The sequence below is a fragment of the Phoca vitulina genome, unplaced genomic scaffold (assembly GCF_004348235.1).
Source record: "Phoca vitulina isolate PV1807 unplaced genomic scaffold, GSC_HSeal_1.0 scaffold25, whole genome shotgun sequence".
Lineage (NCBI taxonomy): Eukaryota > Metazoa > Chordata > Mammalia > Carnivora > Phocidae > Phoca > Phoca vitulina.
Genome location: NW_022589728.1, coordinates 34,419,246 through 34,445,888, shown reverse-complemented (window position 1 = coordinate 34,445,888; position 26,643 = coordinate 34,419,246). Strand labels below are relative to the sequence as shown.

At 34.9% G+C, this 26,643-nt stretch overlaps 1 protein-coding gene across 1 annotated transcript in view; it reads left to right on the top strand.

The window, feature by feature from the left end:
• The window catches only part of CNGB3 (cyclic nucleotide gated channel subunit beta 3), a 135,900-nt gene that overhangs the window by 65,920 nt on the left and 43,337 nt on the right, over positions 1–26,643 (top strand). The window contains exons 7-12 of the mRNA XM_032421894.1: positions 3,497–3,547; positions 6,374–6,460; positions 9,739–9,803; positions 10,543–10,665; positions 20,468–20,609; positions 25,324–25,483. Of these exons, the coding sequence (XP_032277785.1) occupies positions 3,497–3,547; positions 6,374–6,460; positions 9,739–9,803; positions 10,543–10,665; positions 20,468–20,609; positions 25,324–25,483 (628 nt within the window). The remainder of the gene's footprint in view (positions 1–3,496; positions 3,548–6,373; positions 6,461–9,738; positions 9,804–10,542; positions 10,666–20,467; positions 20,610–25,323; positions 25,484–26,643) is intronic.

Sequence of the window (26,643 nt, the reverse complement as noted above, 5' to 3'; positions counted from 1 at the left end):
ATTCATGGAAATGCTCAGTGCCACCTAGTGACAATGTCAATCAGACCTAATGTTATAGTCAACCACTTTTGGCACTTAGTCTTCTCAGTTACTGTTTATAACCTGACCTGAAGAAAATTAACTACTCCCTTCTCCATGCTTTGTACACTTTATTCATACTTCTGTTATTTAATTGTTAAATAAAAATGAGGCTAATTAAGATGTAGTAGAAACAAACAGACCAGGGTCAAATTCCATCTCTGAAATTTACTAATAGCATTACTTGAAGAAAATAAATTCACCTTTTCATTAAATACTATCTTTCCATCCATAAGATGGGAATTATAGTACCCACCTCATAAACCTATTGTGAAGATTAAATAAGAAAATGTGTATACCTAAGGCCAGAATCTGGAATCTAGAAGACATACAGTAAGTTGTTGAATGAATCAAATGAATGAATATCCACACATTTAACTTCCCCTAATGTCTCCTATTTGCATCTGTAGCTCTCTTTCTTACCTGATAATAAGTTTCTTGAGTGTAAGGACAGTATCCAATTCATTTCCCTCTCTATCTTAGGAACTCAGAGAGTATATTCAAGAAATGTTTGAAGGAGTGAATAAATGGCAATCTTGGTTCAAGGATCTTCTTTCCTTGAATAATTATTTAATCTGCATTGTAGTTGTTTCAGATGATATTATTTTTATCCATTTGTTCTATATGAAATTATGGAGTTTCTATGAATTATTTATCAGAAGAGGTAAATACAATTGTACCTCGGTAGAGCTTCTTCAAAAACTATCTTTTGGAAAAGGATTTAGGTGCAGTCAGCATATGCTTTCTAAAGTAAGCTTCCCCTGAAGAAAGGTTGCCTACAAAATGATGAGGCTTAAAAAGAGAAAGAAAATTAAATAGGGTAACATTTTTTTAAATAAGTGCCTAATTGTTACCGCTAAGCATGCTGGTTGTCATAAAACTAATGATGCCAAATTGATTTAGTGCTCCAAAGAAGAGAGATTTTAGAATCACTATATCACATTTTCATCTAATCAAAAAGTTGTTGCTTCATTTACATTTGTTCAATCATAGGATCATAGACAAGCCTGAAAGTAAAGGGATAAAAGTGCTAAAAACATTCTTCCAGGGTTGGAGGAGAGAGTGGTATTTTAACTTTGTAGCACTTGAAATGTATCTGTCAGTCCCAGATAAGCTTTGAAGGAGCTGACTGATTTTACTCAAGCTTGGTACATGATTCAAGTTAAACTTCTATCTATGTCTACCTGTGGCTCAGTAAGCCATTGAGTTTCACAGTAAAATCATTAAATGAGCATGTCTTATATATCTTCTAATATATTTCTATAAGACTTAGTATATATGTTTGGGTAAAAATTATAGCCAAAAACAGGTGGGGGGAGCAGGAATTGGGGAGTTGGCTAACCAGTATTTAACACAGCTCGGCAGTAGTTTAAAACTTCTGAACTTGGATAGTCTGGATGATAATTGTTAGAAGACACTGCTTCCATGTGTCCAAGTTATAATACTTCGGCTAACTCATTAATAGCACAAAGACAGTTCCTCCCTTCCTATAACTAAAATTTAAGAATGTAAATCCAATAACAGCATTAATTCTTTTAGGTCTGAATGGTAACAAATGCCTCTTAATCACTTATCACATATTTATTGGGCACCTACTATGTGTTAGATATTGCTTGCATTAGAAACTGGAAAAACTAGACAAAGATATGGAACTTACCCAAGTAATTCAGCATATGAAAGACAGACAAAAGAAAAATGGTGAGGTTTGTAATGGGAGTCATGACAGAGGTAAGCCCTAAAGGTTATGAGGCACAGGGAAAACCATGTGAAGGAGAGGACACCTGGTCCAAATCTTGATGAATGAATTTCGGTTATCTGCACACCTCCACCCCCACAAAAAAAGGAACAAAACATATGTTCCAAGCTCTGAAAACAGCATAGGCAAAGTCATGAAAGTGAGAAACTCTGATGCTGAATAAAGTGGATGTGGGATGCTGCAGGAGGTGAGTGAGACAGAGAAAGTAGAGCCTTTGTAGACCATGAAAGGGAGCTTGTATTTTTTTTAAGTCATGTGGAGTCAGAGGATTTCACATAAATGGTGATTGTTAAGTAATCTGATTTAGCATGATCATCTAGCTGCCATTGTAGAATGGATCAAGGGGAACAAGACTTAAGGCAAAGAGACCCATGCCAAAAGGAGAGAATGGACATGAGGAAATTGTACTATATGCTGGCTAATTGCACATAATAATAAAAAAATAATAATAAAGTTGTAGGAAGAAGAATCAGTAGACTGGGTTGCTGGTTGGATGAGGGCTGAGGGAGAATGAGTGGTCTAGGATCACTGACCAGTATAGATGAGGATGCTCATAGGATTCCTCAAGAGGAGGAACAGTGGGGGGTGGGAAGATGGTTAGGCTAATGGGGAATGGAGAATGATGATGAATTCAGGTTTGGTGTAGGTTAAACTTGAGATAAGAATTGCTAAGTGAAGACAATAGGCAGTTGCTTGTCCAGTTCAACAGCTCCAGAAAGTGACATTAGATGGCAGTAGATATTTGAAACCATATAAGTGAATGAAATTTTCTAGGAAGCAAGTATGAAGAGGAAGAGAAGAGAGCTGAGTCCTGGGGAATGTTGACATTTAATTGGCTAACCCTAGAATCAAAAAGGACACCAAAAAGTTAGAACTGAAGAAGTAAATCAAAAATAGCATTTCAGAGTCTAAGAAAGAAAAAGTTTCAAGAACAAATATCCCCCCAAATGTCAAATGCTTCAAAAAATTTTATTTATCTCTCAATTCCTTTATCTATTCATCTACTCAATAAGTATTTATTGGGTTCCTAATATATTCTAACCACTAACTATGCACAGTTGCTAAACAGAGTCAACTCTGTCCTCCTAACTCTCAGAAATAGACAGACATTTGGGAGTTATCCAAGGTTACCCAATATGTATAGGTGAACTCCAACCTCCCATTTCAAGATAGATAACCATTTAATGGAATAAACTGAATTTAAATAAGTGAGTCAAGAAATATACGTGTGATTTCAAAACATGGTGAATGCCATCAAAGAATGCTAAGTACTATAAAGGATTCCTTGGGTGTGATCATGAGGAGGTTGTTTGTGGCTTTCACATTGGTAGTCTTAATGGAATAAGAAAAGTGAGCAAAGGTCAAATTGCCACTAAATTGCCATGGGTTAAGGAATAAATATGAGAGAAGGATGCAGAATAAAGCAATGTAGGCAACTATCTTAAGAAGCTTGAGTATGACAAACAATAGATCAATAGCAAAAAGAGAACAAACGACAAGGAAGATTTTATTCTGTTTAAAGAGATGAGAGTATAGAGCATATTTATTGGCTGAAGTTACAAGGAACCAGTAGAGAGAAATAACTACAAATATTTATTCAAGTGAGAAAATAATTGATGAAATTGGGTAAAATTAATATAAAATATAAATGTAACATTTCAGGTGGATTCAAATGAGTTAAAGAGACACTACAGGAGTTCTATAAAGTTTCAGGTAGGTGACTGACAGTTTCAAAATTGTTCAAATAATCCATTACCATTTTGATTTTAAGTCCTATTTATAAATTTCTTTTTTTTTAAATTTGCTTCCTTTTTGAATCATAGCCTTTGTAACAAAGTATACAGATGAAGTTCTGTCAGGCAAAGGCAAGCCTGAAGTTTTTGTTTCTCAATAATTACATGATATACTTCCATGAATGTGCAAATGTGGAATTCAATACATAGATCTTTATCAAGCACAACAAAATGTTAGTGCCCACATTTAAATTCTGATTAAAATGTCAGTAAAGGAGTATGGACTATTCTTTATCTTGTCCATACAGAATGCTAGCCTCCAATTCATGTAGCATGATGATGTAAAATCTATCAAATTTTTTCTACTCATTTCTTTCTTGTTCATATAAACAAAATAAAAAACAAAAAGGAAGCAATTATTTAAATAACATGGCACCTTTCTTTCCTCAAATAACAATATAATTGTATGTTTTTTTCACTCATAATTATTTATACCCAAGTACTTTATTGTCTTTTATTTGTTCCTCCTAACTCTCAGAAATAGACATTTGGGAGTTATCCAAAGTTACCCAATATGTATAAGTGAACTCAAACCTCCCATTTCAAGAACAACACTTTTGTGGCCTCATATTTTGTGTAATAATACAAAGCTGTGGTTAGGTGCCAAATTGTCCCCATTGGTGATCTATGGTGATTAAAATCTCTTTCAATTTGTTTTTATCTCCAACTAATTTTCATTGTAAAAAATTGTCACATATTTGGCATATTCATAATCTACATTACTTTGATGAACTCCACAAGAGGATGACTATTCTTTTTAAGTGTCACATATTCCAAATTCTTAATCACTTTCTTGAATTTGAATTAAGTGCAAATTAACTCATGTATTTAATTTGGATTTATAAATGTAAAATTTTACATTTATTTAATTGTGGTCACTCCTTTTGAATTCCCTTAGCACATCCTGCTTCTCTATAGCATTGTATTATAGCTATTTTTGTGTTTCATTATTCCACTATTAGATTGCTAACTTCTTGTGGACTGAAACAATATTTTACTCCTATTTCAACTGCAACGTGTTTTGCAAAGTGCCTTGTACAGAGTTCAGTATTGGTCAGTTCTTACTCAATTCAATTTTCTACAATTCTATGAGAAATAAATCATCTTTATCTAACAAATAACACATTAATGTGTTAATATCAAACATGACTAATGACTGCATGGAGAATTCAAGTGGGCAGTTGAGCAATTAGATAGACAACAAGTAAAAAGACCACAATTCTGACACATTAGTTCTAATAAATTTATTTTAAAGATTAAATAAAAGTTATTATGATTTGAGCCAGAAAACATGGGTACTGCAATAGCACTAGAAAAGTCAACAGTTCCATACTCCTGCTCTCTTACTTATAAGACATTATTTTAGTAACCGCTCTGTATACCTCTTAACTTGTTACAAATCTCAATATCTGTAAGGTAAAATTAATAAGGTTTGAGGATATGATGTAATTTATAAACCAATACTTTCAGTAAAGAATTTGTTTATAATAGCCAATATGGTTAATTCAAACTGGAAGTTTCATTTCTTTTCAATAGCTTGAAGATACTGTGAAATGCTGGTACGTAATTAATTACCTCAACTTTCCCTTTTAATATGTATGTCCTTACAGAAAGCTCTTAACTGCTCTTAAATGTCTTAAATGTTTTTTAAATGTACTCTATGTTTCAAAACCATGGCTTCAATACCATGTAAAAATTAATGAATATGAATAAATGAATGAAAATGAATAATTATCTTATATAAAAGAATTTCTTACTGTCATCCCTGCAATCAAGAAAGTTTGCAAGTGATGTTGTCATTTCACAACTACCAGGGTAACAGAAAACCAGTATAATTAAATACATGACAAATTTTAAATTTTTTTTTAGCTATAATAGTACTTTTAATACCTTCTCCTATTGGAGTTACTGATTAATTGTAAATGAGACTGATTCCTTTCCTCTCTCTTAGCCTGCACAGTGTCTAATAGATAGATTTCATAGCAGTTTATTGTTAGCACCATCCCAAATGAAGAGCAGTCAAAAGAATTGAGGCATCTGGGTGAACCACCAACAATATAATCAGCCCTGAATACTGGAGAACAGGCTGAAACATAAAAATATACAACTGCGGGGTGCCTGGGTGGCTCAGTCAGTTAAGCAGTTAAGTGTCTGCCTTCTACTCAGTTCATGATCCCAGGGTCCTGGGATGAGCCATACATCGGGCTCCCTTCTCCATGGGAAGCCTGCTTCTCCTTCTCCCTCTACCTGCCGCTCTCCCTGCTTGTGTGTGTTCTCTCTCTCTCTCTCTCTGTCAAATCAATAAATAAAATCTTTTATATTATATATATACAATTGCAATTAATGTGCAATGATCTCAAATAAAATCAAGAGTAGACTTGACTTTCAGTCCAAGAGCCCCACATTTAAAATACTATTAAAATGTATTTTAACATTAGTAGCCATGCCATCTCTGAAGTATATGTGACACTCAAAAAAATTGCAGAAAATGCAGCACCTAAAGAGAGCTCAGATGCATGAAGATAGAAATGAAACACATTGGAAGTAGCCTACAAAATAGTTTTCTTATTTTCATGGTGTGAATATACCTTTCAGTGGCACCAGACATACTAACTGAAGGCAATTTTATATTAAACAACAAATAATTCATGGTGCCTGCTCAGCTTATATATACAATGGTATGAATCAATCCGTGTCCAAAAAAGCACATAAACACAATATGATTGTGAATGTGTTTTTCCAACAGTTGGATGTTGCATCAGTAATGCCATTTGATGTTTTCTACCTCTTCTTTGGGTTTAATCCAATATTTAGGACAAATAGGATATTAAAGGTAAGATAACTATATTTAATTTTCTTTTTATAGTAACGAAAATTTTGAAATGATTTAAAATGTCCTAAAAGTATATTTTTAATTTTTCCCAAACTGTCCATTTTTTTCCTTCATCAATTCTATGAATTTTTTAAAAAAGGAAAAACATCATTGTTTCTACTGATGGAAGTTGCTCTTGATTGTTTTATTCTATATCTCACAAGAGATATTTTTATAACCTAAAATAGGAATGCCTTTATACTTCTAAACACAACTATAATTACAAATGAATCTTTCATAATCTTTCATAATCGTATTCTTTCCCATTTGTCCTTTTTCATCAGACAGTCACTGAATGCCCGGAACACAAGCAGCAAAACGAGAGTTAGATTAGATTACCTCTAAGTTATCTTACTCATCTAAAAATCTATAATTCTAAAAAAAAAAAAAGCTGCAAACACTTTTACATAACAAAATTATTTACATATTTGGATACAACTCAAATATCCACCAACAGGGAACTAGTTAAACAAATTGCAGGACATCTATATAATAGAATACTTTGTAACACAAGAAATTAATAAATAAGAAGGAAGTTTTCTATGAACTTAAACAGGAAGATCTTTAAATAAATTGCTAATTAAAAAAAAAGCTAATTACAGAATAGTTTATAGAATGGTACTAACTTTTGTATAACACAAAGGGAAAAATATTCCATTTCTTTGTATTTACATAAACAGTGGAAAATTATCAAAAAATTATAATAAAAATGGTTAACTGAGATGGGTGGGGATGGGTGACAGGAGGGAAAATCAGAATAGGGGCAGGAGTGGGAGCAAGACTTTTAAAGGCATATATTTCCTATTGTTTTTGAACTATGTGCAGGCATTACCCATTCAAAAAGATTCTAAGAAACATTTTATAACTCATAGCTTCATCAGGCACCTAAAACAAACCTGAGGAGAGTCAGAACGTGAAATTTCATGTAAATCTTTAACAATAGCAACAATAACATATTTCCAAAGACAACCTGCATAAAAGGAACACCAAAGATTTTATAAATTTTAGGTGGTTATCTCCCACACATTGGGAAGACAACACAACATAACCTGGGGACACAGTAAAACCTGACAACAGCAAAAATAGCAGCAACCAAAAAAAAAAAAGCAGCAACTGCTCTTCATTGGATACATACGGGGGGAGCGGGTGGGGAGGCTGCATACTTTGTTAAACTTAATATTCATAATTTCATTTATTCCTTCAAATAACTTCATTTTAGAGATGAGGAAAATGAGAACAGGATAGAAAAATATGCATTCTATCACATATTTTTCTGACTCCAAATTCTTTACTGTAATCAAATTGGCAAATAAACCTCAAGCTGAAGGGGGCTTTCCTTCCATTACCATTGTTTTTTCAAGTTGAAAGGGACCTTACCCTATATTTTCACATATTTAAGACAACTCTAGAGACTTCTGGTTTGACCTTGGAATGTGGGTCTAGATTGGAGCAGAACTTAACTTCCCAGGCAGCTTAGCAGGTAAGCCATCCCTCATCAAATTTATAGTCTCACATGAAAGTGTCCAGAGGTTCCTGCTCAGAGATAACCAACTTTCCAGGAAGACTCAGGTTCCTATAGATTTGGGAGTTTGTCTGGCATTATAATAAAAACTTACAAAACGCCAACTCTTCACACCTCCTCTCTATATCTCTAAGGTGTCCAAAGACTCTCTATATTCAGTAGCTTTTTTTGAATATAGAATGTCCTGAAAATCAACATTGGTCTTGTTTTCATAGCCCCATAGTCCAGTCACTTCACATATAAGTGTGTTATTTTAATGCACAGTTCTGTAGGAAAATTTTCATTTATCTGTCTCCAAATTATATATGAGAAAATAAATTAAAAGTATAAATTTGCTCTACAGTGAACACTTAAGCTAAACTTAAAAACACCTTTGTGCAAATTTCTAATAAGAGTACAATAAGGGGCACCTGGGTGTCTCAGTCAGCTAAGCATCCGACTCTTGGTTTTGGCTCAGGTCATGATCTCATGAGTCAGGAGATCGAGCCCCATGTCGGGCTCCTCGCTCAGCGGGGATTCTGCTTGAGATTCTCTCCCTCTGCTCTTCCCCCACTCATGCTCGATCTCTCTATCTAAAATAAATAGATAAATCTTTTTTTTTAAAGCACATAAACAAGTTACCACAAATTGAAATTATCTCAATCTGAACATTTGAGGGATTTTTCCTACTTAGGAATTCTGGAAAATAAATCATTTGTGTATATTTCTAGGTAAATAGCGATTACTATTATATGTTTTTTAATTCCAAATATTCTATTATAGTCATATTTACAGTGGATGAATTTTGAACTCAATAAACTGTGAACTAAATAATCTTCAATAGTCCTTTCTGTCTGTAAGATTCTTTGAGTCTAAGCACATTAAATAATTAAATGCACTAACTCTTGTATGGATACAACTCCTTTAGGAGGCATTTTCTCTTACTGTTCTCATTTTACAGATGAGGAAGTCAAGGTACAGAAATATTTAGTGACTTTTCCAATTAGTAAAAGGCAGAGGTGAGATTGGTGTTTGGCTCTGGATTTCGTGCTCTTACTCTCGCCTTATACTGCATATAGTAATAAAAGAGAAAGTGGGGGTAGGAGTGCATGTAGGTTGTATGAGCCAAAATAGAAGTAGATGTAAGCAGGAAAAGCTCTTGAGGGAAATAGCAGCTCTGGATTAGATGCATATAAACTCATTGTATCTCTTTGAACAATGTCAAGAAGAGCTAACTAATGCTCATATTACCGGACTTTAAATTTTGTTGAAATAAATACACATTTAATGCAACTCGCTTAAAAATGAAGCTAGTGTTGAACAACAGGACTTAACACGTATTTATAACTTCAATGGGTTATATCATACTTTTCCTATTTTACTTATGTCTTGGTTAGAGTGCGATTTTAATTATTGGAAAATAGGGTCCTACTAGATGCTTTAAAAAGAAAAAGGGAAGAAATGTGTTTAGGCTTGATTTTCGACAAGCATTACAAACAAGACTATAACTAGAGAATAGAGATAAAATAAAACAAAAAGCACTGGGAGTTTGGCACCATTCTAAAATGTACTGGCCAGAAGAAAATATGACTAAACAGACCTTAGTTTGCTTGTTTTAGAGACTTATGAATTGAATTATTTTCAGTAACAAATAAAATTTATTTTACATAGTTTTATTTAAATAAATGTATTTAAAACTAACACACTTTTGGATTTCTTCTGTTTGTTTTCTACATAGTACACTTCATTTTTTGAGTTTAATCATCAACTAGAGTCTCTAATGGACAAAGCATATATCTACAGGTAAAGTAAACTCAGTATAGTTCCAGGGGTGACAGAGAAAGCAATGGCACAACAGTTTAGCCAGATTTGAGAAGACTATGATCTCCCTGCCGAAGAAAACAGAATAATCTCAGAATTTTGGCTATATAAAATAAAGGGTTATGTTCTAAAACAGACTTGAATATTTTGAAGTGAGATTAAGGCATGAAAATCATATTAGATTTTAAAAGAATACAGAACTAAAAATGGAATGTATTACCTGTTCTAGTCAGAACAAGTACAGATAAGTGTGCTCCTTCACAAGTTGACTTTGCTTCTCTCTCATGACAGTTCATTCTAATCCGAATTTCATTCATTTGCTCTCCTGAACTTCACTTGCACAGAGACTTCTAGTCACTATTAATCGTAGCATAAAGTCCCATGAGCTTTTCAGAGATATCCAGTTAAATCAGTGTAGCGTATTTTATGGCACTCAAAGTGGAGAGGTGACCCCTGGGGCATGTCTTTCAGGGGGCTGATTCATACCATCTGTGAAAAGAGAGGAAGGTTTTTTTTTTTTACACTCTGTCAGTCCCAGTCAAGACACTGCAGTTAGAAAACATGCAATGGCACCATCATTTTATACTGTACTAATGAGAGTTAACAGTTCACAAATTTAAAGCAAGGAGGTTCAGTGGAGACTTTAAGGAAAAGGAAATGTTAAAATAGGCTGTATTCCAGAAACAACATGACTCCTTACTTCATTTATTCTACTTGGCAGAGTTATTCGAACAACTGGATACTTGCTGTTTACTCTGCACATTAATGCCTGTATTTATTACTGGGTTTCTGACTATGAAGGAATTGGAACTACTAAATGGGTGTATAATGGTGAAGGAAACAAGTAAGTTTTAATTTGAAGGAAATTTTATGGATTCTTCTTAACTTTCTGTTTCAGTGTATGCATTTTCTTAAGCCAGTGTTTTTGAAACTGTAACTCACAACCCATTAATGGCCAGTAAAAACTTTTTAGTAGATCAGTAAGTGAAAGAGAGTAAAGTAGAAGAGAATAGAATAGAAAATATCAGTCTGTCATACCTAGTAGATGTGTGTGTGTGTGTGTGTGTGTATCCTGGGTTGACCTGAGAAATGCATTTCTTGCTCTGGATTATGATCAAAAATGTTTGAAAGCCTCTGCTTTAGACAACTGAGTGGTAAGGTAACTTTTAATAACTCCAATGCTGATTGTTAGTAATGAACAATGTTAATTATTTGGAGGGCAGGTGCAGTAGCTAATTAGTTTACCACTGAAGGATTTTATGGGTTTATGAGTCAGCTATAACCACTAACTCAATTAAACACTTACAGTGTAACAAGGATCATAAATTAAACTTGACAATTAGATATGCAAGTATCACAGGAATAAAAGAAATCATTTGAAAAATTTAGGGCAGTAAAATTATGACTAAATAATAGCAACTGGGTTATTTAATAGTGAGATTTCCTTTTGGTAAATACAAGAGCCTGGCATAAAGTAGACTCCCCTAACTTTCTGCTCCAATGAAATGACATTGAGCATATTATAAGGCAATGTCCTTAATGGAAAAGGGCAGGTCCCAGCATGACTTTGAAGAGCAACTCACAGCAGCCTTGGGAAGGAGAGCAATTATAGGATAAAGCAAAGAGAATGAAAATACCTCACAAAATTACACACTACCTAGAGAGAGCAGGATGTGTGTGAGGGATTATAACAACATTTTTTGAACTTTTAACCAGAACTGCTTTTAGAAATTTGAAGTCAGAAGACCTACTGATTGGGAAAACATACACATATACACACACACACACAGAATATCTATTCCTGGAAAGTTTATAACCAAATCTGTAAGTAATTCCTTTTAGAATGTGTATTAACTTAAGTATATATTTAATTTAGTATAAATAACTAATTGATATAGAAAACTGAGTAAGGCACCAACTATATTAAATAATGCCTAAAAGTGAGCATGTAATCGAACATCATTAGATGCCTCAGTCTGATAACTATTCTTATCATATTAGCAAAATAATAGGGTTGCATCAAAATGCCTTCCAGAAAAAGTGGAGCAACTTCTCTGTTCACACCTGGATGCCTCTCTGCGGCATTTCTGGACAATATATCTTGTTCCCAGGGCCCAGAACATTGCTAACTATATAAAAAAAAAAACAATATATGTTACCTACTCAAAGAAGGCAGGAAGGAAGAGAGCGAGGGAGTAAGGGAAAAAGGAAGAAATGATCAGATCTGTGTTATAACAAGAAAAAAAGAAATCAGCTTCAACCCCTAAGAAACTTAAGCTAAAGTGTGCTAATATTTTAGACTTCTAATTCCCACTCTAGCGCAGACCAGATATCCAAAGTGCCCCGACTCTAAAGTACAAAATAAATTACTTTTAATTTTTGTCATAAAATTACTTGTTATACATTTCTAAGTAAACTACAATAAAATAGTTTTCAATGATAACTGAATTCTCTAGAAAGTAAAAAGAGATTTCAAAGTCTAAAAAAAAAATGTGTATACTAAAGCTGGAACAGAGTGGTGAGATAGCCACTAAGGAACAGAAATAAAGAAGATAACTTCTTACTCAGCAGGAGGGAAAAAAACAGAATGAGAAAACTAAAATTAAAAAAAAAATACTAAACCAGTCCAAAAAAACAAAAAAAAAAAGAAAAAAAGAAAAAACAAAGAAAGGAAGTTGTAGGGAGAAATATAGAAAATAGAAAAGCAGAGAGGCAAGACAAATTGAAAGCACAAAATAAGATAGTAGAAACAACTTAAAAATATATCAATAAGTACAATTAATTAATATGGACTATATTCGCCAATTTAAAGAGATTGTCAATATTAGTCAAAATAAACTTTAAAACAAAAATTATTGTAGGTAAAAAGAAGATCACCATATAATGGTAAAAGTTTCAATTCACCATCAATATATCCTAATTCTAAATGTGTATGCACTAATAAAATACTTAAAATAAATCAGAGAAAGTCATAAAGCAAAAATTAATAAAAGGAAGAGAAATTGACAAATATACCATCAAAGTGTGAGATATCAACACACAACTATTGATTGACCAAGCCACTTAGTAGAGATATAAAAGATTTGAGAACGCAATAACAAACTTGATTTTTTTTGTTTCTAGTTTCTAGTTTTTATTTAAATTTTTATTTAAATTCTAGTTAGTTCACATATAGTGTTATATTAGTATCAGGAGTAGAATTTAGTGATTCATCACTTACATATAACACCCAGTGCTCATCACAACAAGTGTCCTCCTTAATACTCATCACACATTTAACCCATCCCCTTGCCTACCTCCCCCCGTTTATTCTCTATAGTTAAGCGTATCTTTTATGGTTTGCCTCCCTCTCTTTTTTTCCCCCTATGTTCATCTATTTTGTTTCTTAAATTCCACATATGAGTGAAGTCATATGGCATTTGTCTTTTCTGACTGACTTATTTTGCTTAGCATAATACACTAGCTCCATCCACATCACTGCAAATGGCAAGATTTCATTCTTTTTCATGACTGAGTAATATTCATATGTATTCATATAATATTCATATATATATAGTAGTTAAGGTTAATTGTTATATATATGTATGTATATATAACATTTCTTCTTCATCCATCTATCAGTTAATGGACATCTGGGCTCTTCCCGTAATTTGGCTATTGTTGATAATGCTGCTGTAAAAATATAAACATTGGGGTGCACATGCCCCTTTGAATCATTATTTTTGTAAACTTTGGGTAATACCTGGTAATGCAATTGCTAGATCAAAGTGTAGTTCTATATTTAGCTTTTTGAGGAGCCTCCATGCTGTTTTCCAGAGTGGCTGCACCAGTTTGCATTCCCACCAACAGTGTAAAAGGTTTCTTCGCAACCTCACCAACATCCATTGTTTCCTGTGTTGTTAATTTTAGCCATTCTGACAGATGGTATCTCATTGTAGTTTTTATTCATATTTCCCTGATGATGAGTGATGTTGAGCGTCTTTTCATGTGTCTGTTGGCCATCTGGATGTCTTCTTTGGAAAAACGTCTATTCATGTCTTCTGCCCATTTCTTAAATGGATTATTTGTTTTTTGGGTGTCGAGTTTGATAAGTTCTTTATAGAATTTAGATACTAACCCTTTATCAGATATGTAATTTGCAAATATCTTTTCCCATTCCAAAGCTTGCCTTTTAGTTTTGTTGATTGTTTCAGAAGCTTTTTTAAACAAGCTTGATTTAATAGATAAAAATAGTACCTTGCACCCAAGAATTAGAAGCCACCCACTCTTTTTAATCACTCATGGAAAATTACAAAAAGTGGTCATTTTCTTGCCAAAAGGCAAGTTTCAATACATTTCACAGAATTGGTATCATACAGCCCACATTCTCTGATTATAAAGATAAGAATTACTCCATGGCTCTGCTCTGCTCATTGAGATAGAAGGGCTCTCATTCAAAACCTAAGCTCTGGGGCGCCTGGGTGGCTCAGTCTGTTAAGCAACTGCCTTGGGCTCAAATCATGATCCCACGGTCCTGGGATCGAGTCCCACATCGGGCTCCCTGCTCAGCGGGGAGCCTGCTTCTCCCTCTCCCTCTGCCTGCCACTCCCCCTGCTGTGCTCTCTCTCTCTCTCACTCTCTCTCTGGCAAATAAATAAATAAAGTATTAAAAAAAAAACTTAAGCTCCAATAACCCTATTACCAGCTGTCAGGGGCACAGGTTGCTATTCTTACAAAGAAATTGCATTTATATATGTATTACATATGTTTTATATATATTAAGCAGCATTTTTATATATTTTTAAGATAATTTGCATATGACAGTTATTAATATACTAACTTTTCCTCAAAGTTTTTAAACACCACCTTCTATTACTATGCCCCTTCTATTACTTCATATTACTCTTTGACCTCATAAGCCCAAAGCATTTTTTACTTAACCCTCTTTTTTCAATCATATGCTTAATAATATCAATAAAGAGTCATCGTTCCTTTGACTCTTTATGGCCCATAGCTTCTCTAAGTTCTGTCTTTCTGCTCACTCTTACTCTGTATTCCTTCACAGAGGGGTCTGCAGTACCCAAGAGCAGAGTCCTATCCGTCCCTGTAGAAAGGCTTACCTAGTCGAGCCCCACCGTTGGGCGCCACCTGCCGGAGTCCAGCTCCAGCCGGGTGGGTCTCTCGTAGGAAAGGACAGCGTTGGCGAATGAGGAGACACAGACACAGGATCAGGTTGCAAGCATCTCCTCCTGACAGCTTCGGAGGAACTTTATTTATATGTTAGGATATTTTGTTTTTCCAAATCTTAGATCATTTTCTGGATTACAGCCATAGCCTTCTTTCATTTTTCCTTTGTAATGATTAACATGACCTTTATTGATTTCTGCTTATTGGCTTTCGCTAAAACTAAAAAACAGTATGCAAAGAGAAAGGTGCTAGACAGAGCGTAACTGTCTTGTTATTTTGTTCTATAGAAACTAATTCTTAGTGGAATTAGTTTCATTATGATTGCTTAGATAGGCGTAACTAAGATGAGTAGTCACTTTATCATGAAAACCCAGAAATATTCCCACAATTATAAAGATTGCCATAAACAAAATGAAAGAGAATAGCAGGAGCCAGCTCAGAAATATTCCCACAGTTATAAAGATTGCCATAAACAAAATGAAAGAGAATAGCAGGAGCTGGCTGTGGAGTCTCCTGTTTTCAGGATCGTCCCCCATACTTGGACTTTGTCAAACAGCATGAGTAGCTTGGCTCGCGCCAGATGCAGTCTTCCTGTGTTCTTATATCAATAAGTCTAGGTATGCATAACCATTCACTTATTCTTTCATATCATTCAACAAATTTTTTTAAAGATTTCATTTATTTATTCATGAGAGACAGAGAGAGGCAGAGGCAGAGGGAGAAGCAGGCTCCTCGTGGAGCAGGGAGCCCAATGCGGGACTCGATCCCAGGACCCTGGGATCATGACTTGAGCCAAAGGCAGACGCTTAACCGACTGAGACACCCAGGCGTCCCTCATTCAACAAATATTATAAACTCTTATTGTGCTAGGTCCATAAATACCTGTCTTTGTGGAACTTACCTTCTACTGAGACCATTCTCCCTCATACCAAGTACCTCCAGTGATAAATTTATAGAAATGTGGGACTAAGGTGGATAGCAGTAGTTAAGAAGGTCCACACACAAAGTATTAAATTAGATACTTTTAAAAGTTGCATGTCCCACTATACATCCACCACAATGGCTGAAAATTAAAAAGACTGAAAATATCAAGTGTTAGGGTAGGAACATGAAGCAACTGGAACTCTCATACATTGTTGGAGGGAATGCAAAATGACAACCATTTTAGGAAAAGATCTGACAGTTTCTTTTACAATTAAACATACAACTTACATGTTGTATGTAAGTGATAAATCACTATATTCTACACCTGAAACTAATTTTCACTGTATGTTAACTAACTGGAATTTAAATAAAAACTTGAAGAAAAAAAAACATGTACCTTACAAACAAAAATTCAAGCCTAAATATTTACCTAAGAAAAGTAAAAACACATGTCCATTAAAAACTTATGTAAGTACATTCAAGAATGTTTATTCATAACAACCAAAAACTCAAGACAGCCTAGGTGTTCATACATAGGAGAATAAACAAACTGTGCTATATTCATGCAATGGATTCTACTAAGCAATAAAAAGGCAAGAACTGTTGATATACACAACAACATGAATAAATTTCAAAATAATTATTCTGCGTGAAAGACATTTTACAGAAAAGTGTACATATGGTATGATTTCATTTATGTGAAATTCTAAAACAGGCAAAACTCATCTCTGGTAGAAAACATTAGAAGAGTGTTTGCCTCCGGGAAAAAGAATGAGGGAAATTTCTAGAGAGAAGGAAATGTTCTCTATCCAGATAAGTGTTTGGGTTACACAGATATATACATTTGTCAAAATTCATCAAATAATATACTTAAGATTTGTGCTTTTATTGTATTTTCAAAATTTAAAAATAACTCTATACAGGGGCTCCTGGGAGGCTCAGTCGTTAAGTGTCTGTCTTCTGCTCAGGTCATGATCCCAGGGTCCTGGGATTGAGCCCCACATTGGGCTCCCTGCTTAGCGGGGAGCCTCCTTCTCCCTCTCCCACTCCCCCTGATCATGTTCCGGCTCTTGCTGTCTCTCTCTCTCTGTCAAAAAAATAAATAAAATCTTTAAAAAAAAATAACTCTGGGCGCCTGGGTGGCTCAGTTGGTTAAGCGACTGCCTTCGGCTCAGGTCATGATCCTGGAGTCCCAGGATCAAGTCCCGCATCGGGCTCCCTGCTCAGCAGGGAGTCTGCTTCTCCCTCTGACCCTCCCCCCTCTCATGCTCTCTCTATCTCATTCTCCCTTTCAAATAAATAAATAAATAAATAATCTTTATTTAAAAAATAATAAAACAAAATAAATAAAAAAAATAACTATACAAATATTGAACTCTGGTTAATATATTTATTCTGAAGCACTGTACTTAGAAGGAAGTGACTTACTGTCTGCAAATTATTTTGAAATGCATCCAAAAAATAAGAAGGAAAAGAAAAGAAAAAATAAGATGGATTGCTGAATGGAAAATTGGAGGGATATGTGACAAAGTAGGTAGAATAAAATGTTCATAGTAGAATCTAGGTGTTCACTATAAAAGGTGGGTGTTCACTATAAAATTCTTTCAATTCTATTTTTATAACAAAATGTTGGGGGGAAGTTTCATGTCATGTTTGTTTCACAGAAGAATTTCTGTTTTCACACTAAATGTTTTTTATGGTTTTATGTCAAATTCCGCCTTACTGCTCTAACTTGGAACTGTATATATACAGCCTGTTAGATACTTCATGTATTAAATCAGCCAGATAGAATCTCCTTGAAAAGATCTATCTGCCTAGCGTGTTAATATTAGAGGTGGACACACTTGACTAATTAAGCTAATCCTAGAAAAATCAATAAGATGCCATCTAATTAAATTACAAATCTTACCTTTGGTTGTGCATGTCTGAGTGTATAAGACATGACTAAGAAGAGATCCAAAAATAAACCTCAAAGCATTAGGGCAGAAAACTTTCAATTAACATAGCAGACTATTTTGTACACAAAAAAATAGTTCAAGGCTAACCCTTCAGATTCAAAAGATCAATGCCTATGTTTCACATTTGATTGTTATTTTCTAACATCCATAAATAAGAAAATGAGAGAAAGTAACTCATATTTGTTCCTGCTAACACTGCAGTGACTTTGAAGGGGACACTAATCCCAACATTTGTAATGGAGTTGGCCATGTAGGGAGAGAATCTAGTCCCTGTCCCACTCTTGGGTAGTATTGGGTTCAATATACTTCCTTAATTTAAAGAGACCCACAGGTCCTAGGCCTGTGACCAAACTAAATCAGGTAATAGGAAATTATAAATTGGAATTTGAAAAGTTAAAGTGCAATCCATAAAATTAATTCTATACTTCTTTAAGGTGGTTCTCTTTGACACCCAGTTCACTATAATATTAGCAAGTCCAAAGAAATCTGCTGGAAAAAATTACAGAGTGGTAATATTTTTATTCTCTTGGCACAGTGGTTTCAAACCTTCCCAAAGAGTTAATTATTTTTCTGTTCCTATATCCATCAGGTTAAAAAAAAAAAAAACTCATGTCCTTCACAAGTTACTGAATTTCAAAATGAGTGATTTCTTTCTAGATCTGCTTTTGAATATTGACTTAACTGCAGTTTGATTCTTTGTAAACCTCCAACTCCCTACTGTTTGAAGATCTGAAAACTGTAAACTTTTTCACAAGAAAAAGACCACCCTTGTTCAAAGACTAATACACAATTACTTGAAGTGCAAATATTTATGTGGCATACCTAGACAAGAAATAAAAGCCAGACTAGGGCCAGAGTTCTGTAAAAAGTACTGCTTTTCTGTGTCTACCCTAGAAACTAGAATTGCTAGTTGGAACCCACTAAATCCAATGCCTCCTTGCAACAATATGTGGAGATATTGTGTATATACAGCAAATTTTTCTTTAAGGATTCAGTGGGAATGCCTGATTCAGACCATGTTATCAGAGCTATATGAAATATATCAAGTAGTATGCCTAATCATGCTCAAAAATTACAATAAATGTACAATAAGTTTGTAATACCAACCTTCATTCCCACCTCACTATGGACTCTATGAAACCCTTAACCAAATGTAGCTAAGTCAATCTTATACGTTCTGTCCTAATCTTTATCATAATATTTTCTGCTGCCTTGGTTTCTAATTCACTTCCTATCTGGGCTATAATGATACCAGTCTCTGCACTTGCAATTGTTCAAGTTAAGTACAGAATCTTTATCAAGTATATTTCTAAATTTGATTATTGTATTAATCAAGTATATTGTTATTATACCCGATTTTCTTCAATACTAAATTTCTAGATAAATTACCTATTATACCCAAGAGAAATTTCCCTTTTAAGATTGAGGTCAGTATGCCTCTGTCTCTGTTATGGTTATATATTCAATAATTTAATAAGTGTGGGTAGAAAAGAGAGAGGAGGAATATATCTGCTCTATTTTCTATCAGTAAAAACAACTGTATGTAAACTATAAAGGCTCTTCAATCTTTATAAATATCCTTATCTCACAAATCACTAGTGTGGTAGTTTAAAGATGCCCTCAAATTCTTTGCTGCTCCTCTCATTGTAAGGATTCTGTAAAAAGTACTGCTATCCTTTCCCTCAACTCTGTGACAAGAGATTAAGACGTTATGGAACTTCTAAGTTATAAGAAACCTTAGAGCTACTCTCTGTGCTACTATAGCCACCATGTAAGAAACCCATCTACCCTGAGACTGCCATGCTATGAAGAAGCTCAAGCTAGTCGTATTGAGGGGCTGCTTGAAAAGAGGATACCCAGAGAGCCCCAACCATTCTAACCATTCCAGCCGAGGCTCAGACATGTGAGAGAAGAAGACACCTTGGGCATTCCAAACAGACATAATGTGTAGAACAGAAGAACCCAGTCAACAGAATCAAGGCCCCAGATATTTGGCCTCAATCAGTCTGCCCAACTATCTTCAGTCATTAAAGTCACCCAGGCTGAGGGTCTACTCATCACGGAGCATTGATGAGCCATCTCTGCTGGGCTTTACACAAATACCCAACCCACAAATTTATGAGTCCTAATAAAATAGTTGTTTTATACCACCACTAAATTTGGGGTGGTTTGTTTTGCAGCAAGAGATAAGCAGAATAGCTAATAAACACCCTCCGCAGGGCTAATTATTTAGTCATTTCACAATATTTATCAAGAAGTTTATGTTAGGGGCACCTGAGTGGCTCAGTCATTAAGCATCTGCCTTCAGCTCACGTCATGATCCCAGAGTCCTGGGATCTAGCCCCACAGCAGGCTCCCTGCTCAGCTCCCTCACTTGTGTTCCCTCTCTCTCTGTGTCCCTCTCTGTCAAATAAATAAATAAAATCTTTTTAAAAAAAGTTTATGTTAGTACACATGGTATTTGCTAATGTTTCCTATAGAAAGAAAATCATGATTAGGAGGAAATGTGTTATAATTTAGTACTAATCTATACTCCCAAGCATAGTCGTATTTTAATGTAATAATAAAAAGCAAAATGTATGTATTTTCTTTTCACAGGTATCTGAGATGTTATTACTGGGCCGTTCGAACTTTAATTATCATCGGGGGTCTTCCAGAACCACAAACGTCATTTGAAATTGCTTTTCAACTGTTGAATTTTTTTTCTGGAGTTTTTGTGTTCTCCAGCTTAATTGGTCAGGTAAATGGAGATGTGAATCCCTAGCTACATAATGCTACTATTTTTGAAAGCCTAATAAGTCTTTATAAATTTACAGAAGAAAAATCAAAATCCATCTAGTGCTTTCTTTTTTTTATACTAACATTCATATATTTTAATGAATTGGAGGAAGATGTGAATGAGTCAACTTTGCCTTTCAATTTTTAAACTGTTAAATCTATCAGAAGACCTATCCACAATGAGTGTCAGGTTGGACTCAGAGAAAGTCAAGTTTCTAAATTGACTTCTTGGAATTTCCTAAAAAACCTTTAAAATCTCCCTTCTTTAATTAAGCTTCAAATATTGTCATAAAGTCCCTAGATTAAAATCAAATTCAGAGGTCACTTAAACCAGAGGCTAACAAATGCCATCTAGATCATTTTAATTAATAAGTCATTGGTTCATAAATGTTTATTATAGCATCTCTTTGTCCTTATTCTCAAGGAATCACAGTCTAGTAAGAAAGTAAAACAATCGCAAATAACTATTGCAAGATAGTTGGCATTTGCAAGGCATAGAGCCCAATATCTTTGTGGATTCCCAGATTCATAAGTAATAAAAATCTGGATAGCATAGCATTCTTAGAAGGTATACTTCCTTGGAAGGTACTTCACATACCATATGTTTGAGAACAAAAAGTCATGTTGAGATTTGTATCCTGGGTAAAGAGTTAGGCAAAATCACAAAATGACTATTCCCACTAGATAAATCATTAGTTCTCACCACACTCACTGTGGTATGAATAAATCCCATGCTTTAACAAAAGTTAGCAATAAAAACTATTTTTATAACATTTGAAGCTGACCACAAATAGTCAGAACTCAAATCCTACATCCATGAATATCAGGGTCTGCTATCCATGGTAAGTACCAAAGGAAAGTTTGAAAACTCTATATTAGTTCAGAATAGGGAAGTTTCCCAGAAGAATGTATTTGCAACATCTTAAAAAAACAGATAGGATTCAGTAGTTATAGACAGATAGTCCAATCAATCAGAAACAGTATGTGAAAGATGGCAATGATAAAGCACAACTGGGTTTGAGGAAATAGAGAATGGCTAGAGTGAAGAGTGCTTATAAATAGGTTAGAGATATACCTAAGGACAAAATATTTTAAGGGCTCTGAATGTTAAAGATGTTGAACTTTATCTTAACGGCAACGGGAAGTCAGCCAACGGGGAATTTTGAACAAAGAAGAGATTCAGAAAGATTAACCAAAATATAATATGAATTGGAGGAAGTGATACTGTCTTTAAAAGTAGGTTTTATTATGGGTAGCTCAGTTGGTTGAGCATCCAACTTTTTATTTTGGCTGGGGTCATGATCTCAGGGTCGTGATCTCAAGGTCCTGATCTCAGGGTCATGGGATCAAAGAAAGACAAGTATCATATGATCTCACTGATATGAGGAATTTGAGAAACAAGACAGAGGATCATAGGGGAAGGGAGGGAAAAATGAAACAAGATGAAACCAGAGAGGGAGACAAACCGTAAGAGACTCTTAATCTCAGGAAACAAACTGAGGGTTGCTGGAGTGATGGGGAGTGGGAGGGATGGGGTGGCTGGGTGATGGACATTGGGGAGGGTATGTGCTATGGTGAGCACTGTGAATTGTGTAAGACTGATGAATCACAGACCTGTACCTCTGAAACAAATAATGAATTATATGTTAAAAAAAAAAAAAAGATAGTAGGAAGGGAAAAATGAAGGGGGGGCAATCAGAAGGGGAGACAAACCATGAGAGACTATGAACTTTGAGAAACAAACTGAGTGTTTTAGAGGGGAGGGGGTGGGGGGATGTGTTAGCCCAGTGATGGTATTAAGGAGGGCATGTATTTCATGGAGCACTGGGTGTTATATGCAAACAATGAATCATGGAACACTACATCAAAAACTAATGTATGTTATAACACTACACCAAACTAATGTATGGTGACTAATATAACATAATAAAATAAAATTTAAAAAAAGATAGTTTGTTATACAAACAGACCCAGAAAGAAGGGTCACAACATGCCAAGGGGGTACATGGGGAAGCACCAGGGTAAGGAACAGGTGAAGCAGGGTAAGCAGATTTAGGATTGGCTAGTTTGGATAATTTTAGCAGGTTCTGGGGTGTAGGGGCTGTCTCTTGGCTGGTTGGCTGGTACTTGGCTTTGGAGTGATTAGGTGGATCAAGTGGATAGTAGCCTGGAATATGAGAGTCCAATAAAGAAGGCTGTTGGGAGTATGGCCTCTGGATTGTTACTTTGCGTATGAAAGGTGCACTCCCAGTAGAGTTGTTTGCTATCTCTAGGAATTAGCTAACTCTGAGAGAGATAGTACCAGATATCAAAGCATCAAAATACAGAAAATTTAAAAATATGGTTAAAGAGATATAGAGGGATATGGCAACTCCAGCCTGAACATGGTAACAGAGTAGAGAGAGAGATTGTAAAGGAAACTCTAGAAAATATTTAGGCTTGGGAAGAACACACAAGCAGTTAAAAACTGTAAGTATAAATCTCATAATCTTAATGGCTTAATCATTGCATTGACAATGATTGAAAATGGAAAACTGGTTTAGAGAGAAATGCAATTAATTTGAATATAAATAGCAAAAATCTTATTATCCCATAGTTCCTCATAAAATCTGTGTGAGGTAGCCACATCCCCTTCAATGCTGTCTCACTTTTATAGATGAGGCAACTCTAGTTTAAAGAAATTAAGAGGCATCCCTAATTCCTACATGATAATTCACAGTTGTATGATATGGCCATATAATATTGATAGTAATAGTAAAATTTAGCATGTATTTAGCACTTATTATGTCCAAGGTAATATTTACAAGATTAAAAAATTATATCTAGCTCCTGTTCAATTTTCTTGTTTCTCCGAATTTAGTCTTTGTACTAACAGCAGAAGAGTCACTTGGGAAATTCAGATTTCAGGCCTCACCCCAGAACTATGGAGTTATAATCAGCAATTTAACAAGACCTTCAGGTGATTTATATGCACATGAAAGTTTGAGAAGTGTTGCTTTACACACCACACCACATCTTCCTTTACATTGAATTTGAGGTTCCAATAGGAACAGAAAGGAATATCAAGCCACTAAAAATGTCGTACTAGAGCCTCCCCCCCACCCCTACTGCAGAAAAAGAATGAGACAGGAGATACAGATTTATGCCTTAATCTCTCATAGTGAATACAAGATGCTGAGGAAAACAGTTAAAAACAAAAGAGGGACTGGGACACAATCTCCACTTATTCAAAATCCCCACATATAACCACACCAAGTACTACACCCTGGACCTGATCATCACATTTTAATTGCAATATTCTATTCTCTGATACAACTCATAGAGACTGACATTTTCTCCCCCTAATCTTGAACACATCATGGAACACATGTCTTCTTCACCAACGCTACCAAAACCAAAACACAGTGTTGCTGAAAGATAGCACATAAACCGTTCAGATTACTGTCACTATAATTTCTGGGCCCTCAATGTTGATCAGTAATGCTCTTAATTATCCTTGGCTCCCAATTTAAAGCTCTATTAAATCTCCCAACCCAACCCCTAATATTCCAATTCTCATGGCCTTAGGTGACTTGGTAACGTTTTCCATCTGTCAAGAAGGGCTTGTAAAAAGGAAATCTAGTAACTGAGGTTGTTGAAGGATATTTGGAATAGCCCCAAGGAGTAAGTCAGGGACTGAAATAGATGTATCCAGTTTGACTATCTGCATAGCTCCTCAGCAGATACTTTTGATAAGAAGAAAAACCTATTGACTCTAAAAATATAAACTGAGGAAGGCACCACAATAAAAGACTCATTTGAGGTAGCCCTCAAAGAATGAGTAATTTTTCTATAAGCAGAAAAGGCTCAGCTACTAGAATGAATGAGCAAAGTCTCAAGAATGTAAAAGTGAGACCCTGGTTTTCCTCTGTATTATAAACCCACAGTCAAAGCAAATTTACAACCACTTGCTTCCCTCTATGTGAGAGGAAGAGTCAAGCTATGTATCTTTTTTGTGCTGAGACCTTAAAGATCAGCTTTTAACCTAGAGTGGGTTTTTATGGCTGAGTTATAAACATCCAAGAACTAAAACCTGACAGTTCCTTAAGTATTGTCACAGCAGTGGATGATGCTTCAGTAATTTCAGCACATTTCAACTTCTGCTGAATACTGTGCCTTAAGCATGATGAGATTTGATTTCATCTGTCTAAACAACACAAAGGGAAGTACAGAGGTTGCAATTTCATGATGAATTGAGTCTATATAGCCAGCCACACTGGATAATCTATGAAGGATGCTTTCAAAGTGAGACTCACAAAAATGGACTAGACATTCTGCCAGGTAATTGCTCAACTCTTTGTACATCCCTTGAATAAGCACAAGCTGTATAATTTTTAAAATATCAACTAACATCTTTGCAGTTATACACACATTTGCAAAGAAGATTGTGTGCAGTCACAATCCTCACAAAAACTTCACATGGTAAGTAAGACAGGTCCTATTGTTGTCCTTATGGGTTCAGAGGGAGGATATGATTTATGTAAATGGTTGAAATTAAGGCTCAATATCAGCATGTTAAAAATCAAGTAGTGCATTAGAGTGGAATGTATCTCATAAAAACTCTTAATTCAACTGGGCTTTTAGTAACTCTTGCAGTTCGTCTGCCGAGTGTGGAGTGACCATATTTGTGGTTTTAGATGCAAGATATAATTGGGGCAGCTACAGCCAATCAGAACTACTTCCGAATCAGCATGGATCAGACCATTTCCTACATGAACACTTATTCCATTCCTAAAAGTGTGCAGAATCGGGTATGCACTTGGTATGAATATACATGGAACTCTCAAAGAATGCTAGGTAAGCAAGGCAAATTACCAACTAAATCCCTGTATAGCATGTCCATACAATGCAAGTTCTATAAGTTAGAAGCAGAGACTAATTGGATTTCAACAAAAGATTGGAAAACAACTGAATGATTTTTAGAGTATCAGTTTAATATCACGAGACTTTTTCCTACATATCCAGACATAACTTACCAGTTACAAATCCTGGAAAAGCATCCACAGCTATTCCTGAGGACATGGCAAGTGAGGAAGAACAGCAAAAGGAGCAGCAACAGGTTCCTTCCTTCTCTCTAACTGTAGATACTGCTCCAACTCCTTGGTTTAGGAGGGAACTAAGGACAAACAGTCCTTGGAAACAAGGAATTATGTCTTTATATGAAGGACTTTCATATTTAGAATCAATATTGGAATCAAAATAAGGCTATATCAATTCTTTTTTTTCTAAATTGTTGTAAGAAAACATCAAAAATAATCAACTCTCAGAAATTTGTACCATACTAGAGACTAAGAATAGACAGGTTTGTTTATGGAACATTTTATCAGCCTTAAGGCCCATCATTAAATTCACATACAAAAAAATCTTTAATGTATTCACATTCTTCATTGAGTTAATAAGCAAGTAAATAACAATAATTTGAATTTACTCAACACATTTCTTTTTAGATTCCATTCCCAACTGAGCCATCTACCAATTATACACAATTGAACAAGTCACTTACAACCTCTCTGAACTTCAGTTCTTTTTTTTTGTTTCTTCTTTCTGCAAAGCAGGATTGAGAACACTTACCCTTAGGTTTGTCAGGAGGGTCAAATAAGATAGTGACAGAGCTCAGTAAGCTTTCAAATGCCACATGGTACTCATTATAACTTGCCATCCCCAGGATGTTAGAGCTGGAATCCACAGACTCAAAAGACAAGAACTAGATCCTTGTTCCATCAGGTTGTTCACTAGCCATTGTCTCATGATCACTAAACTTTACATCTAAAGTTTCAGTAAACACAATGTCCTGAAACTATTCAGAACTATTATGTCATCAATAGTTAAAATACTTTTCTCCATGAAAGTGATAGTGTGATTGTGATACATATGTATGTCCAATAGAAGTAATAAAAGTATAGAATTTGATGCAGCTATTTATAAAAAGAGTTGGCACTTTGTTTCCTCATTTTTTA